At 42.5% G+C, this 17,040-nt stretch overlaps 1 protein-coding gene across 1 annotated transcript; it reads left to right on the top strand.

Moving 5' to 3' along the window:
- Nucleotides 1-209: 209 nt before the first annotated feature.
- LOC110194056 (keratin, type II cytoskeletal 73-like) lies at nt 210-16,709 on the top strand. Its single transcript, XM_020966192.1, has 9 exons — nt 210-662; nt 3,893-4,107; nt 4,493-4,553; nt 5,378-5,473; nt 7,195-7,359; nt 10,498-10,623; nt 11,370-11,590; nt 12,274-12,308; nt 15,514-16,709. The coding sequence occupies exons 1-9, from the start codon at nt 210-212 to the stop codon at nt 15,768-15,770; spliced, it is 1,629 nt and encodes a 542-aa protein (XP_020821851.1). The 3' UTR covers nt 15,771-16,709.
- The last annotated feature ends 331 nt before the right edge of the window (nt 16,710-17,040 follow it).

Here is a 17,040-nt window from a genome sequence, read left to right as displayed (position 1 = left end):
ATTTTTTTTTAGGGGGGGAATTCATATTATTTACTTGGTGTCTCTGATTTTGTTGGGAGAAAATGACTTCTTGCTTGAAGGCAAACCAAACCCCCAAATTAGGGAAGTGAATCCTCTTCTGAGCTCTATAAAGGGGAAATGTTAAATCACTCCCCAAAGGACTCATTCATCTCTGCTCAGGTCTAAGTACCACCTTCTCCACCAGCAACATGAGCCGTCAATTCACGTACAAGTCAGGAGCTCCCACCAAGGGAGGCTTCAGTGGCTGCTCAGCCGTGCTCTCTGGGAGTCCCAGCAGCTCATCTTCCTACTGGGCAGGGGGCAAAGGACTCCAGGGGGGTTTTGGCAGTCGGAGTCTCTATAGCCTGAGAGGAACTAGAAGCATCTCTCTCAGTGTGGCTGGTGGGAGTGGGCGGAGTGGGGGCTACGGTTTCGCCCGGAGTCGGGCCAGCGGCTTTGCTGGGAGCATCTTTGGCAGTGTCTCCCTGGGTCCTGTGTGCCCAGCAATGTGCCCACCAGGAGGCATCCACCAAGTCACCATCAATAAGAGCCTCTTGGCTCCCCTCAACGTGGAGCTGGACCCTGAGATCCAGAAAGTGAGGACCCAGGAGCGCGAGCAGATCAAGGCTCTCAACAATAAGTTTGCCTGTTTCATTGATAAGGTGGGTTGGCCAAGCTTCTCTGTGTTACCTTGAAAATCCCTGTTCATGTATAAAAGCCAGCTAATTCATGACCTTGCTTCCCATTTCATTCCCTCGCGCATGCATGCGTGTGCTCGCAAGTGTACTTTTGTGTGTGCTGCTAGTGAGAGCAGAGGAAAACAAAAGGAAGATAAGAACCAATTTTTGCCCTTGGGTATCAAGGACATGGAAACAGGGGTGGATGGGGAAGGATCAGGGGAAGCAGAGCTATGGAGAAAGGGGTTCATAGGCCCACAGACCCATAGCCATGTCAAAATGGTCTCTAGGTTTAGGAAACAACCCAATCTCTCTAATGATCTCTATAAACTAGCATTTATATAGTGCTTTCAGCACTTTATGAATATCCTCACAACAACTCTGGAAGGTAGATGTTATTTTCATCCCCATTCTAAAGATGGGAAAACTGAGTCAGACAAAAGTTAAGTGATTTTCTTGGGGGTGTCTCATAGCTAGGAAGTTTCTGAGGTCAGATCTGAACTCAGGTCTTCCTGATATTAGGTCCAGCACTCTAGTCACTGAGCCAATTGTTATGTTCTCTGGGGAGGTGTTCTGATTAGTATCCTTAGAAATCTTTATTTGGAAGGACCTCAGAGCATCAGCGCATTCATGCACCTGCCTGAAGGCAGGACTGAGAAGGGATCTGCTCAAAACCTATAGAATTATGAAGAATGATCCTACTCCAGAAAACCTGGTGGTAGGGGTGGGGACCACACTGAGCTTGAGAGAGACAAGTTTAGGACAGTGGTGGCATGTATGTGTGCAATCTCAACTACAGGCTCTCTTGAGTTCAGGGGTGCTGAGTTGCCATTGGGCTAAAATTCTTAGACTGTTAGCATCGTTTGGCACTAATTATTGGAGAGCCCCCTCAAAGCAGAGGACTGGACCTGGATGGAAAAAGGAAACAGATTAAAGCTTCCTTACCAATTACTAATTTGATTGGTTCATGAGTGGCCACTGAAGCCCTGATTAGAAAGGGATATCCTGACTATGAAAAAAATGCTACAGGATAATGTTATAAACAGATTTTAGAATGTTTAGGTAAATTTCTGGTTGGCCAATTCAGAATGCATCATTGAGAGAAACAAGAACGTTGGAATGCTTGCTTGATAGTTGAGGCTAATGTAAAGGAGGACAAGTCCACCTTCCCTGACTCTCATGCCCCTGTGGTGCCTCCAATTGGGGATAGGATGGACTAGGAGGCTGACGTAAGGCAGCCTTTCAGGTTCTGATCACTGTCCGCCCATTGAGGACAGATGGTATGCTTAGGATTTAAATTGCTTTTCTCCAGGGAAAGAGATTCTACATTTTTTTTGGACTTTCATTCCTTCCTTCCTGTTATCTTTCTCCAAATATATCTACCTGATAACTCTTTACGTCAATCAGAAGATGCTCATGAGGCAATTGCAATTTAGCCCAAATTCTTGCTGTATTCAGTATCTTTTTTGGGGTGTCTATCATGGCACATGAGGTTTTGTGGGGCAGGTGCAATGCTGCTTACCTTTCTTTGTATTTACTCTTGGAGGAGAGCTCCTTGTCATTAGGGATTTTCAAGCAGATTCTATGGGACTGCTTGTCAGGGATCCTAAAACTCATAGGATTTAGGGCCAGAAGGGACTTTAGAAATGAACGAGTTTAACTCCCTCAGTTTTCAGATTGAAGAAACTGAGGCTGAGAGAAGTGAGGAATTCATTCAAGGTCACATAGACAGTAAGTACCTTGTGAAGGGAATTTGTGCTTGGATTATGGGTTGCACTAAATGATCCCTGAAGTGCCTTCCAACTCTAGAACTGAATGATTCAAGTATGGTACAGTTGGGATTGCATTTATTTCCACTGATAGACAGTTGGCCCTAGGTCATCATTCTCTGCTTACTAAGCATCTGTCCTATGCCCAGGGATTAAAGCAGTTCATTATCCACGGGCTTTAGAGCTCTAGTGAAACATTGGCACATGGATCAATGTTGTAGGTGAGCATGATTACTGAGAACAGTTATCAGAGATATTGAACCTCTACACCCAAAGGCCAAGGGTGCATGATAAGCTAAAGCTGAGAGTTGGTCTTAAGATTTGTTTCTTTTGATAGGAACTCCTTCTCCTCTTGCTAGTAAGACCTATGATTCTGGGGTTGGTGCTAATGGGCTAGGCAAAACAGAGTCATGTTTTTCTTGGTTAAAAAAAGTGAGGGCAGTAGGGGAAAAAATTTTGAAGGAGGGGAAGGACAGGGACATGGGAAGAAGAGGGAGAAAATGTCCCAGGTAGGGGATCAGATGGATCATTGGCTTTATAGCCAGAAATCTTTGAGATTATTTAGTTTTCCCTTCTCATTTCATGAAGTGCTCACTTATGTTTAGAACTTACTAGATTGTAAACTCCATAAGGATGGGAATCCTGTCTTGGGTAAATGTTATGTCTCCCTTGGGGTTAGCAAAATAAGCATGCTATAAGGACTTGTTGAATTGGATTGTTAAGATAGGAGAGGATGAATTAGTGAGACTAGATTCAAAGAAATAACAATAGCAAGCATAAAGACATTTATGGAGCACTGAGGAACCAGTGAGAAGGCCATTCAATGGTCTGACAAAGACTAGCTTTTCCTATGTCTAATCAGTCTCTCTAAGTGAATGATAGTCCTAATATCTTACTTATTTTTATGTGTGTATATATCTCATTTCTCAACCATATTGTAAGCAATTTGAGGGCAGGGATTGGGTCTTATGCAATATCCTTCCCTCTTCACCCCACCCTCAATGTCCCACCACCACTGACATTAGCATCTGGCACAATGTTGTACACATGGAGGTACTCGGTAAAGATTTGATGAATGAAAGAATGAATGAACAAATGATCAAATGGGAGAGTGAGTGAAGAGACCATGTTTTGGCTGTCAAATTTAGCTTTAGGTACCTGTCATATTGAGTTCTAGGCAGGGATATGCTGGTAAATATTTAACAACCAGCTCTCCAAAAAGCATATATACCTGACACATTTAACAATTTTAATCTGAATTATTAATATTTTCTCCATTGCTCAAATAAGTCTAGGTAATCCACAAAGCAATATGTCAAGTCCCAGTTTGTAGCAGTTGCTGATTTCTGAGATATAAATGCAATTGGCTCTTGCCAGCTGACTAGAGCTGGTGCCAGCACATCCCAGGCTCCAGGGATATAAAACCCAGTTTGGTTTGGATTCTAGGTGCGGTTCCTGGAGCAGCAGAACCAAGTGCTGGAGACCAAGTGGAACTTGCTGCAGCAGCTGGACCTGAGCAACTGCAAGAGGAATTTAGAGCCTATTTATGAGGGTTACATCAACAATCTGCAGAGGCAGCTGGAGACCCTGTCAGGGGATAGGGTGAGACTGGATTCCGAGCTGAGGAACATGAGGGACCTCGTGGAGGACTTCAAGAAGAGGTGAGAAGGAAGGCGATCTTTGTGGGACTGGGTGCTGGATTGAGATCAGTCCAGCAGAGTCGAGACTAGCCCTGTGGGCACTGGGATATTTATCCTTTGGTACAAAGGAGACAGTGAGGTGAGTGTGCGACATCCTTTCTGAAAGGTGCCCTCCATTCATGCAGGTTTCAGGATTGCCAGTAACACTCAAAGAGTTTGATGCTAAGATTCTATGGCTGGTAACTTAGGGCTTATTTGCAAGGTCTTGGAATAATCCTTCTAAATATGTTATTATTTGTGAGATTAGGATAGGTCCCCTATGGTCAAGATGGGGGCAGACCACATATGCTCACCACTATCCTCATCTTTATTCTCCTCCATGTCTTCCCCGTCCTCCCAACCAAAGGTATGAAGAAGAAATCAATAAACGGACAACAGCAGAGAATGAGTTTGTGGTGCTCAAAAAGGTGAGGAAGTGGATATCCATCAGCAATTGAAGCAGGAAAGGTGGGGGATAGAGGGAGGACAGAAGGAAGCTCAGCTCTCAGAGGAAGGCACCAGGCCTTCTGAGGGGGTGTTACCTTTTCTCTGCTCTACTAAGTGTTAGGTAGGCTCAGGAAGGAGGGAAGGCAACAAAGGGTAGGTGGGGTGGTGGTATTGATTACCTGTGTGTTTATTTAGAGCTTTCAAAGTTCTGCTTCAATGGTAAGAAATAAATAAAACAAAGTGTTATGTAAACATGATCTATTTTTATTACAATTACCATGGTAAGATTTTGATTATCTATGACAATCTAGGAGACTTTGGATGTGGATAATCTGAAAAAATCTGTTTGGTTTGGGGATGTGTTACTTGATTTTCTAGAGCAGCTGGCTTACCTTTTGAATCCTGCTTATCTGAGGCAAGGGCTCAAATGAGTTGCGTTCCCTGAACACAGTAGTGGGAATGACCCCAAGCATGTGTGTGTGTGTGGGGGTGGGGAGATGGGAAGTGGGGGTGATAAGAAGAAGCTCATGTGGATAATCTACATGCAGATAATGGAAAGATGATTATATCTTATTTCATTCCCATTTCTTTCCTGAGAGAGGAGTGATTTGCCCAAGGTCTAATAGCGAGTCATGCCTGGGCAGATTAGAGATTAGAATCCAGATTTGGGTCTTTTTATACTGGACTAAATGGACACAGTCTGAGCAGGCTTTGAAGGTTCAGTGGTGGAGAGGAGAAGGGAAGGTGTCTTCACTTCCAGGGCATGAAAAAAAGGCACATCAGGGAATATTTGTCCTCTTCCCAGGATGTGGATGCTGCTTACACAAATAAGGTGGAGCTGCAGGCTAAAGTGGAATCCCTAGATGGTGAAGTAAAATTCCTTAAGTGCCTGTATGAAGGAGTGAGTATGCTTTCACTGTTCCCCACAGAGCTTCCCTCTTTCCCTTTCTTTCTCTTTCCCTCCTCTCACTCTTATCACCCTCTCCCTTCCTTTCTATCTCTGTCTCTCTACCCCTTTATGTTCCTGTCTCTCTCCCTTCTCCTCCTCTTGCCCACTCCATGGAAGGAGTGAATCTGTGTAGGCCTTCTTCATTCAAGGACTCCCTCCAACTCCCAACTAAAACAGTGATCTAGGTTTCAAGCAACCCCTATCACGCTTTGTCTCTCCCATGGTCCCTCTGACCTTCCTGATAACACCCACTGCAATAATTGGAAAGGACAGCTCCTGATTAAATTCAATATCCTCCTTTTGCTTTCAAGTTGTCATTCATTCTTTCTCTGATACCTGTGAGATCATGGCAGAGAGTGACCCTTCCTAGCCCATCTTAGCTGGAATCCTTGCAGCAGGCAGCATCAGAGACAAAGGCAGAGATGACAGCCTATTGTAGGATAAGAATGCCAGGGTCCTGTAACCTTGGAAGGTCTAAGAATCCAGGTATTCTCTAGTGTGCACATTTGGGAGGTCAAGGAGGAGAGGAATGTTGATGTCATACATGTAGTTTTGGTCAGTCTTGGCATTCTATAAGACTCAGCTTCAGACTTCTTTTGGTTTGTATCTGGTCATACCAACCCCTCTCCCTTCTCCTCCCAGGAAGACCTGGTAGCCCTTTTTGGCCACTCTGAGGATCCTCTCTCTAGTCACACACACACACACACACACACACACACACACACACACGCACATGCACACACTTGAGAGGTAGGTTTTCAGTGATGCTGAGCACCTAATGCATTCTATCGGACAACCTAAGCATCTTCCCATTCTTACCTTTCTTGTTGGGGGCCTGAAGAGTGAGAGTTCCCTCTCCCCACTGATACTGAATTCCAATCAATATAGCCTCAGTAGCACATGTTTTAAGTTCAGGAATCTCTGGGGACTGTGGAGCTCCTATCAGTTGCCTCTATTCCTACCAGACTCCAAGACCCAAGTTGTTTTCTGTGTCCTTCAGGGTTTAGGTGCAAGGCTGCCTGGACAACCTTTGGCAAACAGGTCAGGGTCCCAAGTCTCCAGGGCAATGGAGATCCCCTGGACCTTCATATGATTGGATTGTTTACCCAGAAATGTCCTCTACCACACATGGTGACACATTTGAATAGCCCTCTCCCTACAGGGCTTTTTTCAAGTCTGTACTGTGCTGTTCTATCAGCAATTAAAATATGCAGGTTTTATCTTTCCACTCTTTCATTTAAAAACCTTCAGTTAATTCACCTCTTGGATAAACTACAAACTCCTTAGTCTGAAATTTAATGTTCCCACAATCTGACTCCAATTTATCTGCCTGACCTGATTTTGTGTTATTCTCCTCTTACACCCTCTCTGTCAGCCAGGCTAGACTGGTCACTGTTTCCAAATCTTGCCCTTATCCTGCCGTCCCCCACCTCTGTATTTGAAAAGGCTATCCCTTCTACCAGGAACATTCCACTCTTATCTCTACCATTTGAAATCTTTCTCTGTCCAAGTCTGCCTCCTCAATGAAATCTTCCCTAATGTTCCCATTTAACTGCTCCATCTTCAAATTTCCCTAGATCAATCACTATCTGAATATTATCTTTGTTTTCTTCAAAGTTTCCCCATGATGTCAATTCAACTTGAGTTTCTTCCCACTTCTTTCGTCTTTGTAGGAGATAGCCCAGATCCAGTCGCACATCAGTGACACGTCTGTCATCCTCTCCATGGACAATAACCGAAACCTGGACCTGGGCAGCATCATTGATGAAGTCAGGAGCCAGTATGAGGAGACCGCCATGAAGAGCAAGACTGAGGCTGAGAACTTGTACCAGTCCAAGGTGAGTGAAGCTGGAGCAGCCCCACTTGACACATCCCAGAGGCAGAGGGCCAATCTGTTCTTTTCATGAAGCCAGTACTGAGCTTCAGGACCCACTATGTGCATGGTTCTGCCCTAGGTAGTTGGGGAGTGAGATTCAGGCTGGGAACACATGGTCACTGCCATAGAAGAAATATCAATCTGATTGGGGAAAACTGGACACATACCCAGGCTCTATCTCTAGGCAAAGAGACATAGAGTGTGAAGTATATGTGAGTTTAGGGTCAAATAGGTACACAAAGGCTGAGTACAGACTTTATTAACATTGGGTAGGGTTAGACAGGGAAAGCTTTCTAGAGGAGGTGAGTTTTGAAGCATTTAGAAGGCTGCAACAGACATGGAGTTTAGTCTCTCTTGTTAATTAAAATTAATTGCTGGAGAGGGGGTGCTATTTTAGCTGTTATCTGAATCTCCCCTAGTTCTCCAATGAAATCCAATTCCAGGACTCAAGAAAGAGAGAGAGAGAATGAGTCACTTTGATCTTAACATCCTTAATGGTTGCTGAGTGGGAAGGTGATTCTTCAGATAACTTGGTTTCTCACTGGGAGACTATTTCCTAAACCCCCCTTAGGGTTTATCAGACTCTTTCTCAAGGGAACTATAAACTATGGAGAGACCTTATTACAATCCTTAGGAGTCAAGATGGTGGGTGAAAGACCAGAGGATATGGACTCCTCCAAATCTGGAAGATAGACACAATCAGTATTTAAAAATAAGACCTTCATTCCCACTCCCTGTTCCCCATACAGGAAGGAATCTTGAATCTGGCGTCCTCATTTTACAGATGAAGAAACTAATCCTGAGAAAGATTAAGTGGCTTGTCCAAAGTTACACAGCTAGCAAGTGTCAAAGGCAGTATTTGAACTCAGATCTTCCTGAATCCAACTCCAATTCTTTTATCCACTGTACCCCCTCATTGCTGTGAAACCCAGCTAGGGAGTATGCAATGCAACAGCCTTGGGTCCTTGAGTGAATTGTTCATTCAATGGGATCAGTATTCATTTTAGGCAGATTTTTGCTCTGGGGTTGCTCTCTTGTTATATTTTCAGAAGATATTAGGATTTAGAGATGGATTGGAACTTAAATGTCATTAAATCCAATATCCTCATTTTACATATGAGGAAATTGAGGCCCATAAAAAAGTGTCTTGTCCAATATCACATGGGCAGTAAATAACAAAGCTGAGCAAAGCTCAGGTTTTCTGATGTAGAATTAAAGTTTCTTGGTGTGTGCTGGGGAGACCCAAGGGTCATCTTAGGTCAGTTTACTGGCAGAAAGTTGCTAAATGTCTTTCAGAGTCACCCCAAATTTTTTTTCAATTATCTGTGCTACTGTTCCCTTTGTTAGCCCCTAAGATAGAGAGTTAGCTAGAGGGCATTGGGATATGCTGTCAATGAGGAGCAGCAGGAAGGCCATTGTTCACACCAAAGTTAGAGGGATCAGGATTGATTTGCTCCCTAGATCCTGGGTTCTTAACGTTTTGTGTGTGTGTGTGTGTGTGTGTGTGTGTGTGTGTGTGTGTGTGTGTGTGTTGGACCCCTTTGGTTGAGTCTGGTGAAGACTATGGAGTCCTTTTCAGAGTCAAAGTTTTAAGTGTATAAAATAAAATACCTAGGATTACAAGGGAAACAAATTATATTGAAATTGGTGATCAAAATATTTCAAAAACAAGTTCCTGGACCCTTATTCTAGAGGCAACCATCCAGATAAAGTTGGCCAGGAGGAGACACCCATGCCCACTTTGATTGACGAAAATATTCATCATCCTCAAAGAGAACAGATTAGATAACACATGTAACATGTAGCCATAAACAACAGCATCAGCTTTATTGCTATTATTATTGTTGATAATAATACTGATGGTGATGAAAATACTAAGCAGACATATAAAAGAGGAGGAAAGTTACCATTCCACCTGGAGATGGGCTAAATCAAAAGATGGTGAGAAGGAGCTCCATGCTCTTGGGAGAACATGGTCATTTTAAGAAGTCTAAGTCCAGAAGCATCAGAAGGGTTAGGGAGGAGATAGCCTGGGAATTAAATACTTTTTACGGATAATTCACAGATGGAGAATGGAAAGTAGACTGTATTTGTCTAATGAATGTCTGAATGTAGTGTCTGACCAAATGAAGACATACTGTTGGCATGGAATCCAGTTTATTTTAAGTTATTTGTGTTATCAGAAAGGGAGATCAGGTTTGCATTATCCCCACATCAAGATGACCAAATTTCAGGGTTGGATAAGACCCCAGAGAATGTTGAGTTCAACCAAAATCTGAACAAAAATCTCCTCTAAAACCCACATAAGTGGGCATCTAGTCTTTGCTTGAAGACTTCCAAAGAAAGAGAGGCTGCTACCCTCCTCCTTACCCCTCAAGGCACCTCATTCCACTATCCAGGAATAGCTCTAATAGCTAGTAGAGAGGAAGTTTTTCTTTATATGAAATCAAAATTTGCATCTTTTCAGTAGGAGTTGTCTCTCTGTATCTTTGTTACTCTCTATTTCTTACTCTTTGTCCATCTCTGTCTCTATCTTTCCCTCACTTTCTCTCTATTTCTTCCTCCCTTTCACATATATACATATCTCTCCACTACCATGATAGCTATTGATAGCCTGAGTTATAGAAGTGATAAAGCAAAGTTTTATCCTGATCTCCACAATTTTTTTTAAAAGCAGAGAATCTTCTCATAGATAACTGTGAACTTTGTAGGTACAAAAGGATATTTTTGGGTGTCCCCATGGTCAAATTAAATGAAATGGGGTGATCAGTTGACCAGAAATTGCCTAAGATGAAAAATAAAAACAAATAAAAATAAACAAATGGCTTAATCATTCAACATTCACTTAGCAAACATTACATGCCTATGATGGAATGCGTTGTGCTAGATTCTGAGTAAATATAAAGAGAATAAAATCCTGGCTGTCAGGTGCTCATAATGGACAAATGGATGGTTGCTAACAAAGTCAGCCTAAAAATGGGTCATTCTACACAGAACTCTTTTCCCATCATCTCATCCAACCAGCACAGGGATGTTCTGCCATGCATGCTGGTTAGCCCCAAATAACTGTTTGGGTCAGTGATACTGTTTTGGAATCCAGTTCCAGGAGTTGCAGCTGGCAGCCAGCCGGCATGGGGATGATCTCAACCACACCAAGAATGAGATCTCAGAGCTGAGCCGGCTCATCCAGAGACTTCGCTCAGAGATTGAGAATGTGAAGAAGCAGGTGAGTACATCTTCATGGAATGCTGGCCCTGTCCACAGTAAGGATGAGAATGGGGAGTTGGGGTATCCTGGCACACTGAAACTAAGTTGGGGGTGAGATGGAGTCCCCACAGACACCCAGTCCTTCATTGAATGTCCAACATTATTTCTTTTCATTTCTGATATTTAACTCATTCCCTCCACTCAGTCTATCTTTATACTCAGGCTCCCATCTCTCCCATTATCCCTATTCCCTCTCCTCATCTCCTCAGAGCCTTCATATCTCTCACCTTCTCTACTTAACCCCATCCCCTTCCTCTCCACTCATTCTCTTCAACTGGCACACTCAGTCTCATTCTCTATGTTCATCCCATCCCTATGTACTTTACACATTTCTGCCATCCTTCACATTCAGCCTGGAGTCCCTACACACAGTTTCCCTCCCCTATCTCCACATTCAGCTTTATTCCCTTACGCTTAGCCCTATGTTTCTACATTACTTAGTCTCCAGCCCTGGCAATTATCCTCAAACTCTAGGGCAGAAACAGTTGGAAAATATTTTCCATAGGTCTCTGAGGACTGTAGTGGAAAAACTGTTCCTCAAACATAAGGTTTCTACCCTGATCACTTGAGAGCTACTCTGTCCCACCTGGCTCCCAATGAATAGAGTAGCTAAACAGTAGACTCAATCTGGAACCAACTACAATGATTAGATGGTGAATGGGAGGGTATGCTTGGGTGCCTTAGAATTGGTCCTTTACCCCACAGTGCTCCAACCTCGAGACAGCCATTGCAGATGCTGAGCAGAGGGGTGACTGTGCCCTGAAAGATGCCAGGGCCAAGCTGGATGAACTGGAGGGTGCCCTGCATAGTGCCAAGGAGGAGCTGGCCCGCCTGCTACGGGACTACCAGGAGCTGATGAGTACCAAGCTTGCCCTGGACATTGAGATCGCAACCTACAGGAAACTACTGGAAGGCGAGGAGTGCAGGTGAGAGCGGGGAATAGGCATAACTGAGGATCATTTAATTTAAGTGTGGCTCATGTGAAGAGCAGACAGTGGACCTCATGGAAGGAAAACAGTGTGCTTAGCTAAAATTGAGAAGCAGGTCTGAGAGACAGGAAATATATTTAGCCTCTTCCCTAGGTGCCAGCTTCAGATAGTGGTGTTTTCACTGTAAGACTTTAAATGTATCTGTTCCAGGGGCCCTCTAGGTCCTCAAGTATGGCCCTTTGACTGAATCCAAACTTTACAGAACAAATCCCCTTAATAAAAGGATTAGTTCCATAAAACTTGGACACAGTCAAAAGGCCACACTCAAGGACCTAGAAGGCCACATACGGCCTAGAGGCTACAAGTTCCCCACTCCTCATTAAGGTCTGTGTAAAATAGGGGTATTGGACTAGCTGCTTTCCAAGGTCTTATTCAACTGTAACTTTTTGTTATTTTGATAGACAAAGAGAAGTTAGCAGATGGGTAGGGGCCTGGAGATGTGGGGATGGAAGTGAATGAAGTCAGGCAGCTGGAAAGAATGAGTGAATCTGGCTTCCGGATTTTTTTAATGCCTCTAGTCTTCCCATCTGGGTGTTTCGTTGAGTGGGTTCAATATGTCTGCCATTCTGGGATGCTATACCATGCATGGGAACTCAGATCTGCTCATTTCTTTCTTACAGGATGTCTGGAGAGTTCACCAACTCTGTGAGCATCTGTAAGTATCCCCGAACCCTTTCATCAATTAAATCACTTGATAAATACGTAATGAGTGCCTGTGATGGAGGTCTTCAAATATAGTGGTGGATGCCCTCCACAGATTATTTCCTATTTATCCTGTATATACATTATTTAATCACAGTTTGTGTATTTTTTCCTCCTTTAGATTGTGAGGTCTTTGAGAGCAAGGACTGTCTTTTGCCTTTCTATTCTCTGTGCTTAACACAATGCCTAGCGCATTAAGCAGGTGCTTAATAAATGCTTGGTGCTTGACTGAATGGCCTTTGGTGGCTCCTCCAACCTTTTGAAGCTTAATAAATGTTTGTTGACTGACCGTTTATTCTTTAAAAATTATTTTTGTGAAATAAAACAAGTATTTCCATAACATAGTACAATAAAAAGATGATTGTACTTGAAACTGCAAATCAGCTATGTACAATTTGCTATTCCTTTCAAATATACAACAAAATTATCATGTAAATTTCATTTTTTTTCTTCCCTCCTTCCTTCACTGCCCTAGAGATGGTTGCCATTAGACACACACACATGTAAAATCATTCTATACATACTTCTATTTATTGGTTCTTTCTCTTGACACAGATAGCATCTTTCCTCATATGTCCTTTATAGTTAATTTGGGTATTTATAATAGACAAAGTAACTTATTTGCTGAAAGTTGCTCTTAAAACAATATTGCTCTTACTATATACAATGTTCTCTTGGTTCTGCTCATTTTCCTCTTCATTATTTTGTACAAGTCCTTCCATGTTTTTCTAAAACCATTGAGCTCATCATTTCTTATAGTATAGTAGTATTCCATCACAAACATATACCACAACTTGTTCAGCCATTCCCCAATTGATGGGCATCCCTGTAATTTCCAGTTCTTTGTCACCTCAAAGAGAACTGCTATAAACATTTTAGAACATAAAGGTTCTTTTCCTTTTTTCCTGATCATCTTTGGAAATAGACCAAGTAGTGGTATTGCTGTGTCAAAGGGTATAGGTAGTTTATAACTCTTTGGGCATAATTGCAGATTGCTCTCCAAAATGATTGGATCATTTTACAATTCAATAACAATGAATTAATGTCCCAATTTTTCCACATCCTCTCCAACATTTATCACTTTCCTCTTCTATCATTTTAGCCAATATAGTAAGTATAAAATGATATCTCAAGGTTGTTTTAATCTGCATTTTTCTAATAAATAATGATTTAGAGCATTTTTATACGATTATAAATTATTTTGAGTTCTTCATCAGAAAACTGCCTATTCATATCCCTTGACCGTTTATCAATTGGGGAATGACTCGTATTCTTATAGGTTTGACAAAGTTCTTCATATGTTTTAGATATGAGACCTTTATCTGATAAACTGTCTTTAAAATCCCCCCCCCCCAATTTTCTGCTTTACTTCTAATCTTGGCTATATTTATTTTATTTGTACAAATTTTTTTTCTTTTTTCTTTTTAAATTTTCTTTTTAATTTATGGAACAAAACAGGCATTTCCATAACGCAGTACAATAAAAAAAGATGATTGAACATGAAACTGCAAATCTCCTAGGCACAACTTCCTATTTCTTTCAAATAACAACATTATCATGTTAAGTTTTGTTTTTTTTCTTCCCTCCTCTCCTCCACCCCTTCTCTAGAGATGGCTACCGTCAGACACAAATAGACAATTTTTTCTGGACACTGATAATTGTACACCTCTAACCTGAGCTGTCCCTTTGCTTTCTCTGCTGCTTTCTGAGCAGGTGATAGCTTCCCCGCCCCCCCCCTTCAAGGATTTTACTGTTAGTTAACTAAGATTTAGTAAGCATCTACTTTGCCCCAGGCATTGTGCCAAGCACAGGGGTTGAAAAGGAAGACCAGAGACTGTCCCTGCTCTCTGGGGGAGGAGTTGAGTCCTTCCTCTCAAGAGAAAATTCTCTAAGCAAAGTCACCATTAACAATAAATTTGACAGGTGTATTGAAAGGGCACAATAAAGTAGTGAACTGAGGTCAGGCAGAGTAACAGTATGATGTTATATGTACATAGCACTTGGCCTTGGTTTAAAATTCTCTCTGAGAACCCATCCACTGACAGCCTTTGCAGTCTGATGGGAGAGGCAACTCCCAAAAGGTTGCCTTCTTACAAAGTGCCTCTCATTCACACACTTCACTCCCACACTCTCCACCAACAATCACGAGATTCCAGAAAAATGAATTCTCCCCTTCCTCCCCCCCATCAGACTACAATCAAAGGAACAACAAAAACCTTAGCAAGCCCAGACCAACGTTCAATCTTGCTGGATTGTCCTCAGAACACTTTATTCTATCAACAGAGCTATCTTCTGTCTCTCCTTCACATAGAGGTTCAGCTGGTCCCCAAGTGAGCTTTGCACTGGCTTTCCTGCCAAGTTTATTTGGCTTAAACCAATCAATAGCAGGAAAAAAAATCTTAGATCATAAGATTTAGGGCTGGTTCAACCCTCCCATTTTGTAGGTGAGAAAACTGAGGCTTAGAGAGCAGAAGTGATTTACCCAATTCAAATACAGAATAGCCTAGCTGCAATTTGAAGGCAAATCTTTTGATACCTTCTCAATGGCTCTTGTACAGGGCCACAGCTGCCTGTTCCAATGTGTTGACCTGTTTTATTTGACTCTACCTATATGTTTGTTAAAAGAGAAGTCATGGGGGAGGGGTGTTAGTGGGTATGTGATAAGTAAAACCTCCGATCAATAAACATTTTATGAGATCCATAGAATTAAACAAAAACATACAGAGGGGAACATGGATAGAGTGATTTTTGTTTCTACCTTGTTAAATTTAGTATATATGAATATTTCTATTTTAAAAACTAACTAAAGTTCATAGTTTCTCTTTTTGTGTTGAAATATTTCTTCATAGCTATTAAATTCTCAATTTAAAAAAATAGCAGAATATCATTCAAAGTTTAATTTTCACTAATTTTTATATTATTCAATACACTGTAACTATCTACTCTTTGGGAGGTTTATACACTTGTCTTCTCTCATTTGCTTGAGGAGTCAACATTTGTCTGGATAGGAGTAGTTCTTTTGGAAGCCTTCCTGGTTATAAAGTGCCTCCCTGGGTTGCTAACCTAAATCCTTGCTACTGTCCTGACTTCATTTTTATATGCTGTCTTCTTGGCTTCTCTAGAACGTGGTCTAACCATCTTTTTTCCTTCCTTTCTAGCTGTGATCAGCAGCACCATGGCTGGGAATGCCAGCACAGGGACTGGATTTGGGCTCAGCGGTGCCAGCTCGTATGGCTTCCGGCCCAGCTCAGTGAGTGGTGGCTATGGAAACCTCAGTGGAGGATGTGTTGTTGGCAGCGGAGCTTGCAGCCCAAGGGGGGAATCCAAGACCCAACTGGGCAGTGCCAACGAATACAAGGACACCCTTGGGAAGTCTTTGGCTTTGAGCTCACCCACCAAGAAAATGACAAGATAAATAGCCTAGAGCCAGGCTGCCTTTGGATGCTTTGAGGGTCTGTTCTTTATGGGTCTCTCCTGCACCAACCTGAGGAGATTGATGTTTCCCCTAATTTCCTCTTAATTCACTTCTCCAAGAAGTTCCTTGCCTCTTTAGAATCCTCTCCTTCCTTTTCTTTGCCACTGAAATGTCCTCCATCTTTGGGCTCTCTACCTTTTTCTTGCTAGAGACCCACAGATTTTTAGGACTAGAGGTTGCCTTGCCTGCCCCCCTGTCTCCACCCAGCACTCACTTCTAAAAGAAATGCTTCCATGTTCATCAGCCCTCTAGAGAAGAATATTCCACAGCTTGCAACATTGCTGCCAACCTGGGACTTTAGAGAAAAAGGGAAGTCCTCCCTCAGGGCTAATTCCAGTTCTTGCTGCTGCAGCTTCCATCCTGCTCATTCATTGGGTACCCTGTTCTCCCTCCCAAGGGAATGTCTATTGTTACCCCGAAGAAGCTGAGTTCTACCCAGCCACCTCGATTCAATGATGACTTTTATCAAGTGCAAGGATGTGGGCTTTTCTTTTCTCCCCCCTGCTCTTTCTTTTGGCCTGGCTGGGTGGAAGGGGAATTTTTTTTTCCAGAGTGAGATGAAGTCCCTGATGGAAGGAGGTAGTTTCCAGAAAGGCGAGCTGATAGCAAAGTCCTTGAATGCAGGGAGGGAGAGGGCTCAGCTGTTAATTGCCTTCCTTTTCTGAGATGTGAATACTCCAAGAGATACAAGGGGCAGCTCAGAATGGTGGTGGATGGCTCTAGTGGATGAGTTTTCTCAGAGAGGATTGTAAACAAAAGACCATATGCAATTGTACATGTGACTTCATGGTGTTGTTCACTCCTTGCTGCCTGGCCTCTCTGTTCACTATTTTTTTTTTCTCTCTGTGTCCCTCCAATAAACTTGACAAATTTACTGTGCTATCTGAAGCTTTGCCTAGAAGGTTTTCTGTTGGGATGAACTGGGTAGGTCCCTCCTTAAGGAGGCTTGATGTTACAGGCTCAAGTCTTCCCCCAGCACACCAGAAAATAATCCAAAAGGCAAGTATTGTTCCAGACCAAAGGCACAGGTATCAATGATCATATTTACATAATATTAGAGCTGGAAAGGACCTTAGAATTATTGAGTCCAACTGCTTCATTTTACATGAGTTAAATTTAGATTTAGGGAAGTGACTCAGTACTACAGGTAGCTTGTTTTAAGTAGAGGAATGAGACATTAAGGGAAACAGCCTAGTGCAGTGGGAAGCTC

Source organism: Phascolarctos cinereus, unplaced genomic scaffold (assembly GCF_003287225.1).
Source record: "Phascolarctos cinereus isolate Bilbo 61053 unplaced genomic scaffold, phaCin_HiC Scaffold_1;HRSCAF=81, whole genome shotgun sequence".
In the NCBI taxonomy this organism is placed as follows: Eukaryota; Metazoa; Chordata; class Mammalia; order Diprotodontia; family Phascolarctidae; genus Phascolarctos; species Phascolarctos cinereus.
This window is presented reverse-complemented; position numbering and strand designations above follow the sequence as displayed.

Bases quoted from the DNA above. Each gene is read 5' to 3' on its own strand.
- LOC110194056 (XM_020966192.1), top strand. From the start codon at position 210: ATGAGCCGTCAATTCACGTACAAGTCAGGAGCTCCCACCAAGGGAGGC. The intron at 663-3,892 runs GTGGGTTGGCCA...TTTGGATTCTAG, and splicing joins TTGCCTGTTTCATTGATAAG to GTGCGGTTCCTGGAGCAGCA. The intron at 5,474-7,194 runs GTGAGTATGCTT...TCGTCTTTGTAG, and splicing joins TTAAGTGCCTGTATGAAGGA to GAGATAGCCCAGATCCAGTC.